Consider the following 15,141-nt stretch of genomic DNA (forward strand, 5'->3'; position numbering starts at 1 on the left):
CTACCGCCCCGCTCATTGCGTAAAAATAGAAGCGTGTGTGGGCTGTACGATGCACACCTACGTCAAAAGGGTGCTCACAAAACAAAAGGAGAGACAGAGAGAAAGAAACAGAGGGCTGAGCGAGGAATCTGGATGGAAGGAGTGCGCTAAGGAGTGAAAAGCAATGGGGAGTAAACTGATTGACAGGTAGAGATAAACAGAGATGGAGCCTGGCAGAGTTGGAAATAGAGATGCTCAACTCTCTCAGTGTCTGCTAGACATATTAACCACAATGAAATTACAAGTTCAAAAAAGATAAAAATCCATGTTTCCATTTTTAATGAACTGGGAGGAAGAAAAACATTTTCCATGTGGAAACTGGCACAGTATGCCACTTTAACTAAGCCATCGCTATAGTCAAGCGGTACAATTTTGTGACGCTTTTTTGGTTTTAGACTACTTAAACGGTGCTCTGGTGCCACACGGCTTTGTGCCATGATGGAATGACATATCTGACTTTACATTTTTGGCCCATTCCTTCCCTTCCCTCTCCTCGCTCGCTACTTTCACTGCGGCTTCACATTTCACAGCGCTCAGCCTTTGGGATTACACCACTAAAATCTCTCTCTGCCTTACCAACTGCTGCCATGACAACGGCAACGGAGCTGTGTGCGAGCGAGAGCGTAAGTGTGATTGTGTGTCTAATTGCAAATCTCGGAGTGAACGCGTGTACAGCACAGACACGTGAGCAGCTTTGCTTATGTTTATAACGGCACGTCTGCATATCTCTGTACACTCTTAACATGTAGCAGAGAGGTTCATCCGCGTGCATCACTTCCTCGGCAGCATAAGAGCCCCTGTTCAGTAATTACAGGGCAAGCTAGCAACTGTAGCAGCATAAGAGGCAAAAGGCTACAAAGTGTCTGCAGCGAGCAGAACAGAGGGAGGTATTATTAAGGAGTGTGTGTTTATCTGATAGAAGCTCAGTTATCACAAGCCCCCTCCACCCACCCATCTACACAGCACACTCACAGAGAAGAGGCAATTACAGTGAATGAACAGTGCTGTGACTACAGCAGTGCAAACCGGTTGTTATTATGTGTGTTATGTTTTTTTATTTTACGGCGATGATAGAATAGGGTGGATATGCGCTGCTAGAAATGGCAGTTGAGGGTGTGTTTCTGTGTTATTATAAGGTGGGGCAAACGGTGCCATGAAGCAACCAATCATTTTAGTGGATGAACATTATGTTATAATTGCCACAGGCAGGCAAATTAGCTGCACTGCACTGTTCCTTACCCCTCAACACAACACTCAATTTGACTAATATCTTGATAGCATTAACCATGTTTTACATGTGCCCTCTGATTTATTTCTCTAGTTTCAGTTCCTTTTCCTCACGTGTTCCTCTTTCAAAACAAATGAAAAAAAAAAACTGTGTTTACTTGATTATTAAAGCAGGTCACAAACTTTCTGTTTCTCTGCATTATGTGGACCAGTCATTTCCAAATTTCGTGAAAGCAAAGCACACTGGTGTTCTTATCTGTCGAAGATAGTCATGCTACCTTTTTTTCTTTGCTTTAACATAAGGCCAACTAGCATATAACTGATATCCATGTCCTTATTACACATGTACACCCCGCATTGAACCACAGGACAGGCAGCGTGCTCAGTTTTTGTATCAATCTTTTATTTATCTAGGTAAAAATCTCACTGAGATTTAAATCTAATTTCCAAGAAAGACCTGGCATCAATCCAGTTAAAGACGTAAGACGGGTCTGAGGTTGTGGCTTTTTTTGTTCGTTTGTTTAAAAAAATATTTTACAGCAATGGCAAATCATGGAGCCTTGCAACAGTTTTGAAAATTAGCACTACATGCTAGCCACACGTAATATACTGCATATACAGCTGTCACAGACAGCTGTAGAGAAATGTCAATAAAAGGCACTTAAAACAATCCAATAAAAAATAAATAAATAAACTAAATCAGCGACACTCTGCTGTAGATTTTTGGTGATCGACATGGAGTCCAGCTGTTTCACAGATTGACAGAATTACAAAATCAATGATTACCATAATGTTTCTTTTTGTATCCTATACATTAAGGTGAACTAAAGAAAAACCCCACCTGTTTGTACCCCCTTTGTATTGATGTTTGAGTAACTTACATTACATCAGAAATGACAGGTGGATGGATTAGAAAAAAACCAAGTCTGGCCTTAAAGGTAGTAACTAAACGGTGGCAATTTTAATATTTTGTAGGTTTAAAAAACTACAAGCCGGGTGTGTGGTTTCAGCTTGTTAAGTATACAAAATTATCATTTGTCAGTTCTCTCTGTTGCTGTGTGTTATTTTTCTCAATTTCTATGTATTTTTATGCATTTCTTACAAAGAAAAAAAGTCATAATTGCTACTTCCAATTTGTGCTTGCTAGGTGGTGTGTTGGTGTGCATGCAAGTAATGCTTTTGACACAAGTGTGCTAAAAGTCTGAGAAATACAACTCACCACAATCATCTCTGATGGTTCCAGGACGATGCACTCACATCCACGTCGAAGGCTGCCAGCTGATCGCTTCCCAAAACTAGAGAAAGGAGGGAAAAGAGAAATATTAAATCTTTATCTAAAGCCAGCTGAACTCAGTCTTATTCAAGCTGCGCATAGGCAGCTGAAAACTCTTAAATATAAGTCCTAACCTACAGGTAACTCCTTGTGCAGCATTTTAAATATGCAGTATGGAATATCCCTATATAATGTTGGATTGAGCAGCAATGAATGAACACTTCTTTTCAGCTGTGACCCATCAGAAGGGAACCACCCACCTCTGGAAAAGTCCACTCTCGCTACGTCACAATTTGTACAGTATGCTTCCCTCCTAATGAGGGGGAAGGGGGGGGGGGGCAGCAGAGACTAAAAGGTCTCGAAGATGACGAGCTGCAGTGGAAACTGAGCATGAAGAGATCCAAGTTGTGGCTTTGGGAAAGAATGCCGCCTTTGTCCAGAATCAGACAAGGGCTCCCTTGTTTGTTATTTTTAAACATCTCTTGGTTGTGAATGTGATCCACATCACTGTGTTTTAAGATAAACTCAAGTGACTCCAAATAAAAAGATTGCACGTTGAGTTTATGTGCCAGGTTTGACCTGTTTTGCAATGCTGAGCTTTAGGAGATGAGGTTTTGTAGTATGAAATGCATTTCTAGGTAGGTTTGGAAACTAACATTTTTTCCTGAATTGGTAAATGGAGCAAACAGTCCATAGAAAATTCAATCCGAAACAAGTTCTAATTGTCAATTCATTGTTTTATTTTTTAAACAAATCTTACATGTGACTTTTTGTTTTCTTAATGCTTTCACACACATAAAAGCCATGAAAATAATCTGTGCTTCAAAAATATTTTTCTGATTCACGCTGTAGCCGTTCACACCGAGCACATAATTACGCTGGACGAACTTACGGCATTTATGTTTTTCAAACAAAGTTCGATCTTTTCACTAAATTTGGCCATTGAAGCTCAAAACGCACCTCAGCGCTGAATACACAGTGATATAAAATAATACCATCTTCCCCCTGACAAACAGCCAAATGCTGCTCTGGGTTATTCGGTTTCTGAAATTATTATTCTGTCTCCTCAGATGTTCTTCTAAATAAGCTAACAAGAGCTCAGCCTGCCCCACTGACATCCTGAAATATGTGCAAAAAAAGCAGTCGCGATACATCTTCAGCTCCTGGATCAAACCATGAAGTTCTCCGTGCTGCTGCCTTCTCATGAGAATTGAATGAACTCAAATTCTCAGTTTCTTGCTTTAGAAACATCAGGGAAAACTCATCAGCGCTCTATGCCGACCTGACCACAGTGTGTTTTTCTTTAAGGACAAATGATTTATAAAAACACAAAACCTTTGGTGTGTGCACGTTTATACACGTTACAGGACAAATTCAGATGGAAAAATTGGAATTACAATTTCAGTGGTTTCAATAAGTCAACTGTTGTAAAAATGTGAAAACCTCTTTAACCCAACACACTGGGCATTTTACACCATTTTAAAACTCCTGCAAATATCTGAGGTCATTTTGCTAATCATAAAGTGTGAGGATACGCTGCTTATTGCTTCTATAACTGACAGTGACTCAAATGCATGTGGTTTCAGACTGTTGATTAAATCATTTAAGCCCACTTTTAGGCTCTGGGAAGTTTTCACAAGTTCTTAATATTTCAATGTCTAAACTATTTCTTGGAAAAAAGAAAAAAATATATCTCTGGGCAGGTTAATTAATAACAGTGGTAGTCAATGTGACTTGCTCTGTTCGGGCAACCTGCCATCTACTCAAACCTCACTCTGCGACTGACACAAACTGAGTAATTCCAGGTGTTCAAGTTCTCCTCAGCACCCACAGATGAAGTGAGCAGCGGTAGTGGTGTGAGCCTATGGACGTGCCAGCCTGCATCAATCATTCCCGACAGGAGCAGACCTCCAGCGCAGCATGGCCTAAATGCTTTAGAGCTTTGGGCTTGTGGCTTCATGTTGTGGGTGTAGCTTGGTCAAGTCAGGGAATAAACACCAGCCAAGAAAAACCTGGTGATCCTCTACCTGTCAGTTTGGCAGAGAGCGAGTAATGATTTTTGTGATGCTTTTGTTTTCTACGAGTTGATTTAGCTGGCTTTGCTTTCCCCTTTCTACTTCCTTTTGTTGACTTTTTTCTCTTTTCTTTGTGTTTTTTCCTCCTGTCAGCTGTTCTGTTGTTTCTCTGCCAGAGCTGCAAATTTTACTTGAGCTATTTGTCGACTTTATAATTCACACAACTCCACAGTAAAGTTTTGCCAAGAAGCACAAACTGAAATCAAAGGCAACATGAGTGACTGGCTGGGCCACACAGCCTTGGTGAGCAAAGGCAGCGAGGGGGTTAATGCTGATTGTCACTGTTTGCTTTGCCTGAGCTTCTGTTTAATGCCTACTAACTCTGCTCGTATCCCTGAAATACACAAGCCTGAATTCCACCGCAGGGCCAAACAGAGCCACTGTAAGGACAGCTTACTCAGTATTTTCGCTCGTGTTCTCGCAAGACAAATGCTGTGATTTTTTTTTTTTTTTTTTGGAACTTCCTTCCACCAAAGATGATTTGTCAGCTGGGCAGCGGCTTCAGAGAAACGAACAAGTGCTTTTGATCTGGTTTTAGGGACGTTTGCGTTGGTGCCAGCTATGATCCTGTTCAGCCTCCTTCGACTCATGCTACAGTGGAAAAGAGATAGCGAAAACACCCAATGAGCATCACAAAACACGTTAGGCCACCAGAATACAAACGGGAACGTGACATGTTCAATCATGTTCCTCCGTTGCATTCCTGACTTTAGTAATCCATTCCTCCATTTTGCAGGAGGCGAGGGCCACTGGCAGTGTGCAATATTAAAGAAGGGATTATAGAAGTTGAGTGTGTGGGGGTAGGAGCGTGTTTTCTAACAAAAGTGTCTTGTTTGTGGATTAAAGCCTCCAGTGCCCTATGACTAGTGCTGAGCAAATATTAAGTAGAGGGCCTGCCAAGAGGGTAATGTAAATTAGAAAACAAATAATGCATTCAGAGCAAACACTGATTGTCTTAGCTAATGCTTAGGTGGACTGGGATGTAAGCAACTCTCCAGCAATCAACACTGCCACACAGCACACTCTGCAAAGCCTACCCATGCAAATATTCAATTTTTATTAGCTATAACTAAAGAGGCAGAGGTCTAGGCACACACTACTTGGTATGAATTATTTATCAACGAGGAATTCAGGGCCACAAGTTAACGTGAGGTTGTTTTTTTCTTTCCAGAGAACTACAGTGTGTGTGTGTTGGCTGATGAACCTACAAAACCAGATAAAGGAATTTAAAAAAGGGAAGGAAAAAAAGATAGGAAAGGTGCCAGATGCTTGAGCAAGTATTCAGAGCACAGCACAAAGAAAAGATGATCACTAGTAAAAGTACCAAAATATTGCTACACTTACTGTGTAAATCTGTAACCTTTTATATTTCCGTCACCTTTTTATTTTGCTTGAATTTATTGTTTCTTTAAGAAAAAATTCAAGTTAAGCTGTGAAAAATACAGGACAAAAAATAAAGACAATGCATTTCTTTTGTTTTTGAACAGTTGAAAATTTTGCTGTTTCCCCCCCTTTTTTTTTTGTTAATGTGACAGCTTATATGTTTTGTTTTTAACTTGAAAAAAAGTAATTCATTTCAAACCACTCATGTCACTCAAAGTATGCCATTCAAATTAAAAACAAAAAACACATTTAATCAAGTGCCACATTAACAGTACTTTAATCCTCAGGCAAGCTCTGCAAAAATACACTTACTACTCAAATGAAAGCAATCGCTCCCATTTCCTTCCATCCATCTCATGTAACAAAGGTCTGAACCTGTTCTGTCTTTTCAAAGCTTACCATGGCCCATCTTTATGCGTGCACTGCAGTTCTCAACTTCTTTAGACCCAACAGAGGTGAAGCCAACAAACGCCCATTGGATAAGACACCAAGGGGTCTTTAAACCAGCTTCCTAGAACAATGTCTGTGTGCAGTCCAAATGTGTCTCACAGTGAATTCATAGCAAATAAGTGTGAGAATACATCTATAGCAAATTATGTCCTATTTTGTGACACATATGATTAATAACACATATTGAAATTCAGTCCTTTACGTTCTCACAAAGCATAAAGCTTCTTAAATAAGCAAGAGATTACCTCAAGTTAAAAATTCATTGCCCAAAAGAAGGAATGATGAAAACCATACAAGCAAAAGCAAATATTGTTATTTCAAAATCACATCAGCCAAGAATTTCACTACAACTCAAGTCTATGTGAAACAAAACAAAACAAAGAAAAAGAAATTGATGGTGAAGAGAACATCCCCATTTTTGCTTCTATGCTGTCATTTGACAGGCAGCCAACATCTCAACTTCAAATTAAACCCTGAAGCTCTCAGTCGACTGTCTGACATCTCCCCTGCCTCGGCAGCCTTGCATTCCCCTCCGTTATACAACAAGCCTGGGCGTCTGGAATGTCATTCCACATGCATCACCAGCTTCTCATTCTACCAGCCCGGCAGCCCACCGCCTTAGCCTCGGATCCACTCTGCTGCCTGTGTGAACCAACGCAACACTTAATCTGTACCCCTGGTCTGAGCTGAAGGGAGTGAGGGGTGGAGGGGTGGGGGGTCTCCTCTCCTCTTTTAAGCTGTTTAACTGAGTAAGTGGTAAGAGGGCACACTGGCTTTTTTAACCCACCAGACCCTTGAGAAGGACAAAGATTAAACTCCTCAGATATGCAAGACTTCTGACCCAGCACAGAGAAGGAGGGAGTGGGAGGTCAGATGGATCTTTGGCTACAACTGCTAAAGTGAATGAAAACCGCATCCAGGCTTTGAAGCCTTTACCAACATCCTGTCAGAGCCGAGTTTGATGATCCAACCTCACCTTGCAAAGATAAACAGAATTCCTTGGAGTAACAGCGTGGTCCACACCACATGCATATTCCAAACCTTTGCCCGAGCACATCTGAAATAGGCACTGACAACGCATCAAAGAATGTGTAACTGACTCGTGACTTTTGCTTCCCAAAATACAGCTTCACTGACATTGTAAAAGGCAAAGAGAAAAGGGCACTGGAGACACGAGTGTAGAGAAAGAGCGACTACGCTAGCCGCTTGCAACTTTTCCAAACACATTCATCAGTCATCACTGCAACTATCACTCATTTCTAACATGTTCTCACCACAGCAGGGGCTCCATCTTTGTTTTGGTTTCAAAGTTGCCAAAAGTTGTTTCTAACCCCCTCCTTTATATACCCCAAAAGAGCACACACCCCTTTTGCTGGCAGCACACTCCTCACACTGACAAATCCAAAATAACATCAAAGTCATACTTCACATTCCAGACTTGAAGGTTTTACTGCAACCAGCTCCCGGCTTGGAGAATAGTCAAGATTTTTAAATTACAACCAAAAACAAAGGAGTTTCTAGGCAAAACTTCAGTAAGCCGTACGCTCATGTGTTTCTAGGTAAGAGTTCCATGCAGCTGTACTTTGATGACTCACCCCCGACACGCCAATCTGCTCCTAGAGTGACACAGCCACCTGATAAGATGAACCCCTCCTTCTGAAATATCCCTTCTTGTTAGTTCAGAGTAAGCCAAGCAAACATGTTCCAAGTCCCAAGACTTCGCTGTAACTGCGGCATATTGTCCTGTACACAAACCGGCACTGCTGTCGGAGATTTGTGTATGAGAATGGGAGTGTGTGGCTCAAAGTGTAGATCAGCTTCTGTCCAATGGCCCTGCCCCCTTTCTCTCTCTCTCTCTGTCTGTCTGTCTCTCTCTCTCGCTCTGTGTAATGTGGTGAGCTGAATACGGCCGCATTCCAGCGTACGACTCACTTCCTGTTATAAAGCACGAGTGAGTGAGATGCTGGACTGTATGTTCCCGTGTGCACGTATAAACAGCGCAAAGTACACTGCTTGTAGAAGTTACTCAATGAAGTCAGTCAACTGAACTCAAATATTCTAATTACAGTGTTTAGATTTATTTTAGGCATGAAAAATATAAGACCAACTCACAAGTTGCCTCAATGTCTAGTTGTGTCCTGTGGTTCAAAAGCTCGATTGCTAGTTTCTAAACATTATTTTTAACATTTTTCCTCAGCTTTAAGCTGGAATGATCATTTTACTGTGTTTTCAGATAAGCGGCATCATCGCATTTAAAATTTTAAACACCTAAAGCTGGCATTTCCAACAAAGAACTGGAAATATGTTCAGTGTCATGCAATTTAAATTTTCCTTAGCTCACATATAACCTGCAATAACTCCAGAGCTCATCCCGAGGCAAGACCATGCAATGCTCAGAGAATACACAAAAGACCCAAGAATTACATCTCAAACTACAGCCCTGTGTTAGCATATTAAAACCCATGACAAGCCAAACCAACCACAACAAAAAAAACATTATGATGGCTTATATGGTATATATGGAAGGGCAGGAGAAATATTTGTCCCTCTTAAAAAAGTAGCACAGCTTAGGTTTGGTCGACTGGATAGATGAGACCAAAGCGGAGATGTTCGGTCATAATACAAAGCGCCATGTATGGCAAAAACTAAATGTGGCAGGACAAACAACTCACACCAACTGTTGAGCATGGAGGAGGTAGTCTGATGATATGGTCCTGGCTTACAATCACAGGACCTGAGACTACTATAAAAAAAAAGATTTAATCTAATTCAGATGAATTCGGGATTAACCCTGGTTAGGGATGAGAATCAAGAACCAGTTCAGAGTAGTCCAGTTCCTTGGTCAGTCTGCCTATCGATCCCGTTCATCAGTTCATGCACTCTCGCTACGATCAGCTGGATCGGAGGAGGAAAACAGTGGTGCAGTTTACAGCGTGGATGTAGACATTCCTTTTATTTTACTGCACAAAGATTGGGAGCACGATGGATACTGCTCCAGGACGAAACAACTGCATCATACTGTTAACGCAACTTAGGCTCTTTGCAAGCACCTGCACAGACAAAACAAGTTCGGCTCTTTGCAAGCACCGGCACAGACATAACGCTAACGCTAAGCTAGCCAAGAGCCCAGACTGGTGTTGAATTTGAGTAAATGCTGACCCCAGCCCAGTACCGCGATAAAGTGAGCAGTCATTTGCGGTGAAGCAGCTGCTGAACTTCAACAGGTATCAAACTGATGAGCAGTCAGGCTGTAGTCTGAGTTTCTATCTTTTCATGTTTCTACATTAGAATCATCGTGACGACCACTTTAAAGTCTCTTTGTGCTGGTTTCCATCTTTTATTTGTGTTGTCGGCTTTGTCTTCATACATAAATACTAAGAGATAGATCGCATGTGTCTTCATTAGAATAGGGATTTGTGTTGGTGTGTGGGGCGGGAAGTTTATATTCTTAACTGGTAATTATGAGACCGTAACATCAAAGTAACTTAACGAGTAGTGTAACAAATGTCTTTCTCCCGGGTGTGATTAAGTAATGTACTGTGTTACTTTTAAGAAAAGTGTTCTCTGTAACAACAAACAAAGAGGGGAAATACCTCCAACATGCACAAACATGTGACAACTCAGCATGAAATGAATTTACATGAATGTAATGACTTTCATATGCTGCTTAGAGATGGTGGTGACTCTCAAAGTGGAGCTAATGTGAATCAATAAGGGAACTGAATTGTTAAGTGATATTGATAATGGAATCGGAATTGCTAATTCTTATCAATCCCCATCTCTTACCTTGAGTGTTCTGTAGTATCAATATGCTAGAAATACACACACACACACACACACACACACACACACACCTTCACTAGCAAGATAATAACAAACATTCTGGTAGCACAAACAGACTTCATAGCAAGTGATCAATGTTTAACTTGAGGGTTGTTGGGTAAACTCAACCCAACTCGCAGCTTGATGGGGTTTTATTTATTTATTGCATGATTGATGCCAGGTTAATAGTCAGACTACATGTCCCTGGATTTAGAGCAGACTTTCAGTTTGAACAAAAAAATAAAATAAAATAATGAAAAATAAAACCTCCAAGCCAAAGGCAAGATAACCCCGATGATATGATAAGTGTTATTTTGTGGAGTAGTCCTGTTCACATGACTGTGTGAGTTGTATCTAAGAACAACCCCTTAAAAAAAGAAAAGAATAAACTGAGGACAAAAAATATTCAGCACAAAATCAAAATTTCATGTCAAAACAAACCAACAGTACTGTTTCACAGTCTGTGGCCTGTCGCTGGCAGGACCTAGAAATGTTTATTTTTAAACATACTATTGCTCTAAAATGAGAAAACAAGACTTACTTGTTTGTCAACAACAACCACCATTAAAATCATACCAGATGAATGAGCACCTAATATTTTAATTAAAATTAAAAAAAATAATGAGATGCACAAGCACAGTAACCATTTCTAGTCATGAAATGAATTAATAAAAAACAAACACACAAAAAAAAATCTCTTCAGCCGGCAACTGTTCCACAGAATGGAAATGAACATCAGAGGCGTTGAGAAACATCTGTATTGTGCAACAAGAGAATAAATCATCACTGGATTATTTTGTCATCTACAGTCACAGATGAGTCTGCCTGTCAAGAAACAGTCTTATCGGTACCGGCCCTTTTTTTTCCCCAGCAGTTCACAAGATGTGATGATGCAAACATTCCTCTGTTACCAAAAAATGCAATTTTCCCACACGGGATGAATATGTTAGGAGTTGTGGTTTTGGTTTACCCAGTGTAAGAAGTGACTGATGATGAGAAAACAGTTTGGAAGTGGATGAACGAAAGAAGCTTGATAGCAGTATGTTGAAAATGAATGCACACAGCACCGTGGAGGAAGGGAAGTAAAATCGGTCTGGGTTTACTAAAGGGTGTTTCAGGGTGGAAGTCCACAGTTCCATGCAGTTACTAGAAACTATGGCTAAAAATAGTTTAGTGTTGAATGCAGAGTACATGTGAAAATAATGATTGTCTTTAGCCTGTTGTTAACATTTGAAAGTTGCAGATTTGGCACATCTAATTTAAGGAACACACTGGAAAATCTTCTGAAGGAAAATTCATCCCTGAAACCATTAACAGCTCAGTAGTTGAAAAGCTTTTAAAGACACTCGCCTAAAACACAACCATCTCAATAATGGCCCAAAAAATAGATGTGTAACATCTGAAAAATGGCAGCTACAAAAAAAATGTGTTATTCTGTGCAGAGTGATATAGTGGTAGACAACTGTCACAACAGATCACCCGTTCCAAATGTTTTCATCCCATTAAATGGTCATTATCAGTTGTAATCACTTCCATAGATCTCACTAGGAAGCACCATCCTGTGGCTGCTAACAGGCTCGGTAGGCAGTTATCATCTGATCTCATCAGTCATGCACTGAAAGCACATTTTAAATCTGCAATGTAGTCATCACCCTGGTAACCTGCATGTGGCTAACAACGTGAAAGTGTAGATTTCTAATCAAACCATTATCTTATAACCTGAGCCAAGTAGCTTTGGTATCTTAACCTAAACAGACGGTGTGTAAAAGAGAAATAAGTGGCAACTAAAAATGAAAGTAAACAAGTAAACAGTCAGTTAAACTGAAATGCCTTCCTGTCTCTTTGTCATAAATGCTGCTTTTTCCTCTGTCCTGTTTTTGAGAATGTCCATTAATTGGAAAGTTGGTGGTCTAAAACCTCCTTAGGCCAGAGGATACTGTATCCCAAATGGCCTCAATGCATTATGTGAGTTTCTACGATAGAAACACTGAACATAACACAAGCTGCACTCAGTTTAAAGCTCCGGGTGGTCACCAAGGCTCAAGAAGTACTCTGTAACTCTTATTTCATAAAAAAATGTATTGGCATTTATAATCTCTGCAGAATCATAAATTATACAAGGCTGACTGCCACTTTTAAAACTGACTAAATCAGTAGTGCACTTTGGTCACGGCACGCTAAAGTTAGCCTTCAGTGTACCGTGATTAAACATGTATCTATTTAGGTGATATTTGATTTTGGGTTTACGGCATACAGTTCCAGCTTCTACGATTAATGACTGAGCCATTCATCTCCCCCCTGGATCAGATGTCACTACAGCTACCGGCAGTAAGAGAGCGAGAGAAGCACTGAGAGAATGATGGAGACGTATCAGGTTTTCAACCTTGCTGCTAGTGTAGATATGAACAGCCATTTCTGGGTAGGGCCTGTCTGAAACCCAATTCCACCACATCTTTAAAAGCTTCAGGAAGTCCCACTGGACTCCATTCAGTTACTCGTGCCACAACCAATTTCCCCTCCGAGCCATTTTACCTTCACCATTTGTCCTCTTTATAGACTAGGTGAGGCAGTGTGTCTGGATCTTTTCTTACCACCCAGTGTTTTGCCCCTATAGGAAAACCGTTAATAAGAACAATCCATGTAAAAGACAAGAAAAGAAAAAAAAAACAAAACAAAAAAACAAAAAACGACAGAAACGTTCATAATAAGATGATAAGACAAACAAATGCTTTAATACAGAAACTATGACAGTCACGCTTTCTACCAGGAAAACAGGAAGATTTCAGTTAGGTTTACAGCTTTGCATCACATTAAATGATTGTACAGAGTTTCTCTAGCACTGTTACAGGAATACAGCCACAACGCCGCTGTCAGGAAAAAGTCTTATTCTTCTCCTTTTCATTCTTGAACTGAAAATGCAGACTGTCATTCAAAACCTGAGTGAGTTTCATGACCCAGGAGTCCTTGAAACGTTGACTTAGAATGTGCCATTGAATGTGTCATTTTGAAAATGTCTGATTGTCACTGAGGAAATAGGTTCTGCTTCATTTCCCCCAAAGCACCTTTTTTTGTTCTTTCTTTTAAATAGAGCCAAGTGGCTTACAATATACTAGGGGGTTAATACAAAAATTTCATTAATGAAATTAGTGTATGAATATAAAAAACTACAACAACCAATGACAGTTGGCCATAATCTAATCAGCCAGTGCAATAGTAAATTACCTTGGTAAATTTAACATTGCATATTTTTCTCTACTTCATTGTTGGCATTAACTGGCTCCTTTTGTATAACTGTTTTCAACACAGTGTATGTGCCGTTTCACTAAGATTAACAAACCTGTGTTAGTCAGGTAGGTAACTTTATATAATTCATGTTTGTCTAACTCTGGGTCTTGATGTAGGCCCACTATCTGAAACAAATGGTCTCAGCTGCATTAAAGCTGCTTTAAACCTTTTATTTTGATTGGGTGCCGCATCCAGAACTGTGTCCCAGAGAAACACATTAAGCCTCAGTCAGGCCTACAGATTGGTTGCTGCCTTCCTGGTAACCACCAGTCATTAGCGAAAGATGTATTTCCTGACTAGTGGTGAGTGGTTGCTGGTGAAGTTGCTGTTGTTGTTGCAAAGAGAATACTGCATCAAAAACCTCTTTGTCAGCATTCTGTTGGTTAGTGGATTGCTGCAGTTACATGGAAGACACTGACTTCCAACAGCAAAACTTGGAAAAGGTGCAAAAAGCGGAAAAGTAGTTTGCTTTCAGAATTAAAGCGTCACATTTCTCCTGCAAAATATCAGTTTCAAAAGCAGCTACTTTTAGTTTGAAGGCTGATGCTCACAGCTTGTGATTTCTTAGTTTTACAGTCAGTTGGCGAATAGTTGGAGTGTATTTTTTTGTTATTAGATAACAAGTCAATATCATCCAGGCAAACTGTAGAAACTTAGATACCTGTGTTTGCTAGGAGATTGCTGGCCAGTCTCTAGGACCGTATGAGTGAGGCTGTACGATATCCATATTTGTATAGAGGAAAGAGAAACCAGCATCTGAAAGTTTTTGTTTAAAGTAGCCTGAGCCTACTTTTTGCCATGTTTAATATGCTGTTGACCAACAAAACACTAGGGGTCATTCTGCTTTCTCACCGATGGAAATGTTACCCTTGGATTAAACTTGGAAGAGTGTGGAGGGTAAAATGATAAAAGAAGCTCACAGACATTTACCTGCTCTATTGTTACATAAGCTCAATCAGACATCACACAGACTTCGTTCTAAGAAGCTTGTCAAGTTTGATCCAACTAATTCAGACTTTTGCATTCTACACGCCCAGCATGTCTACAAAAGTCAGCGCTGTGGTGAATGAACAGCTGTATGTTGCGTGCTCTGTACAATGCAATATTCCCATTTGACTATTGCCAGATTGCCTTCTTTTCATCTAGCTGCTCACATGAATCTCAGCTAGTGGCACTGAAGCACATTCTCGCAGAAACTAAAACCGCTCAACGTGCAGTTGGTGCTTCATATGCATAATTTAGCAGAGAAAACATAAATGTGACAGTCCTGAATAAAGCAGTTGGCTTTATTCTGAACATCTGAGCTAATTATCAACCCCATACAGTCTCACACAGCACAGCGGATCCACCCTCCACAAGCTCCTTTGCAACATATGCTTAGTAAACACTTTCAGGGCCTTCTTCTCCTCTGTGACTGTGGTCAAGCATTAACTTTAATCTGCCAGTACCTTCAGATCCCCTTTCGGCATCTCTCTCTCTCTCTCTCTCTCACACTCACACACACACACACACACACACACACACACCCCTTCGTAAAACTGAAAAGGTTATATTTAAGAGGGGGCTAGCTTTTTGGCACATTTCCGA

The 15,141-nt window shown here is 40.4% G+C and overlaps 1 protein-coding gene across 13 annotated transcripts in view; it reads right to left on the minus strand.

Annotated features, from left to right (window-relative positions):
* Positions 1-15,141, minus strand: part of rapgef2b (Rap guanine nucleotide exchange factor 2b) — a 105,064-nt gene that overhangs the window by 46,655 nt on the left and 43,268 nt on the right. For 11 of the 13 annotated variants that reach the window (XM_086259705.1, XM_086259652.1, XM_086259644.1 and 8 more), the window contains exon 5: positions 2,486-2,561. In XM_086259705.1, coding sequence (XP_086115831.1) covers positions 2,486-2,561 — 76 coding nt within the window. Of the gene's footprint in view, positions 1-2,485; positions 2,562-7,871; positions 7,902-8,042; positions 8,251-15,141 lie in introns of those variants that run through there. The other 2 variants (XM_086259714.1, XM_086259724.1) reach the window with 2 other exon arrangements.

The sequence above is a fragment of the Aulonocara sp. 'chitande type north' Nkhata Bay genome, linkage group LG2, assembly GCF_057382095.1.
Source record: "Aulonocara sp. 'chitande type north' Nkhata Bay isolate Kocher_YH1m ecotype deep benthic linkage group LG2, A_spYH_male_GT1.1, whole genome shotgun sequence".
In the NCBI taxonomy this organism is placed as follows: domain Eukaryota; kingdom Metazoa; phylum Chordata; class Actinopteri; order Cichliformes; family Cichlidae; genus Aulonocara; species Aulonocara sp. 'chitande type north' Nkhata Bay.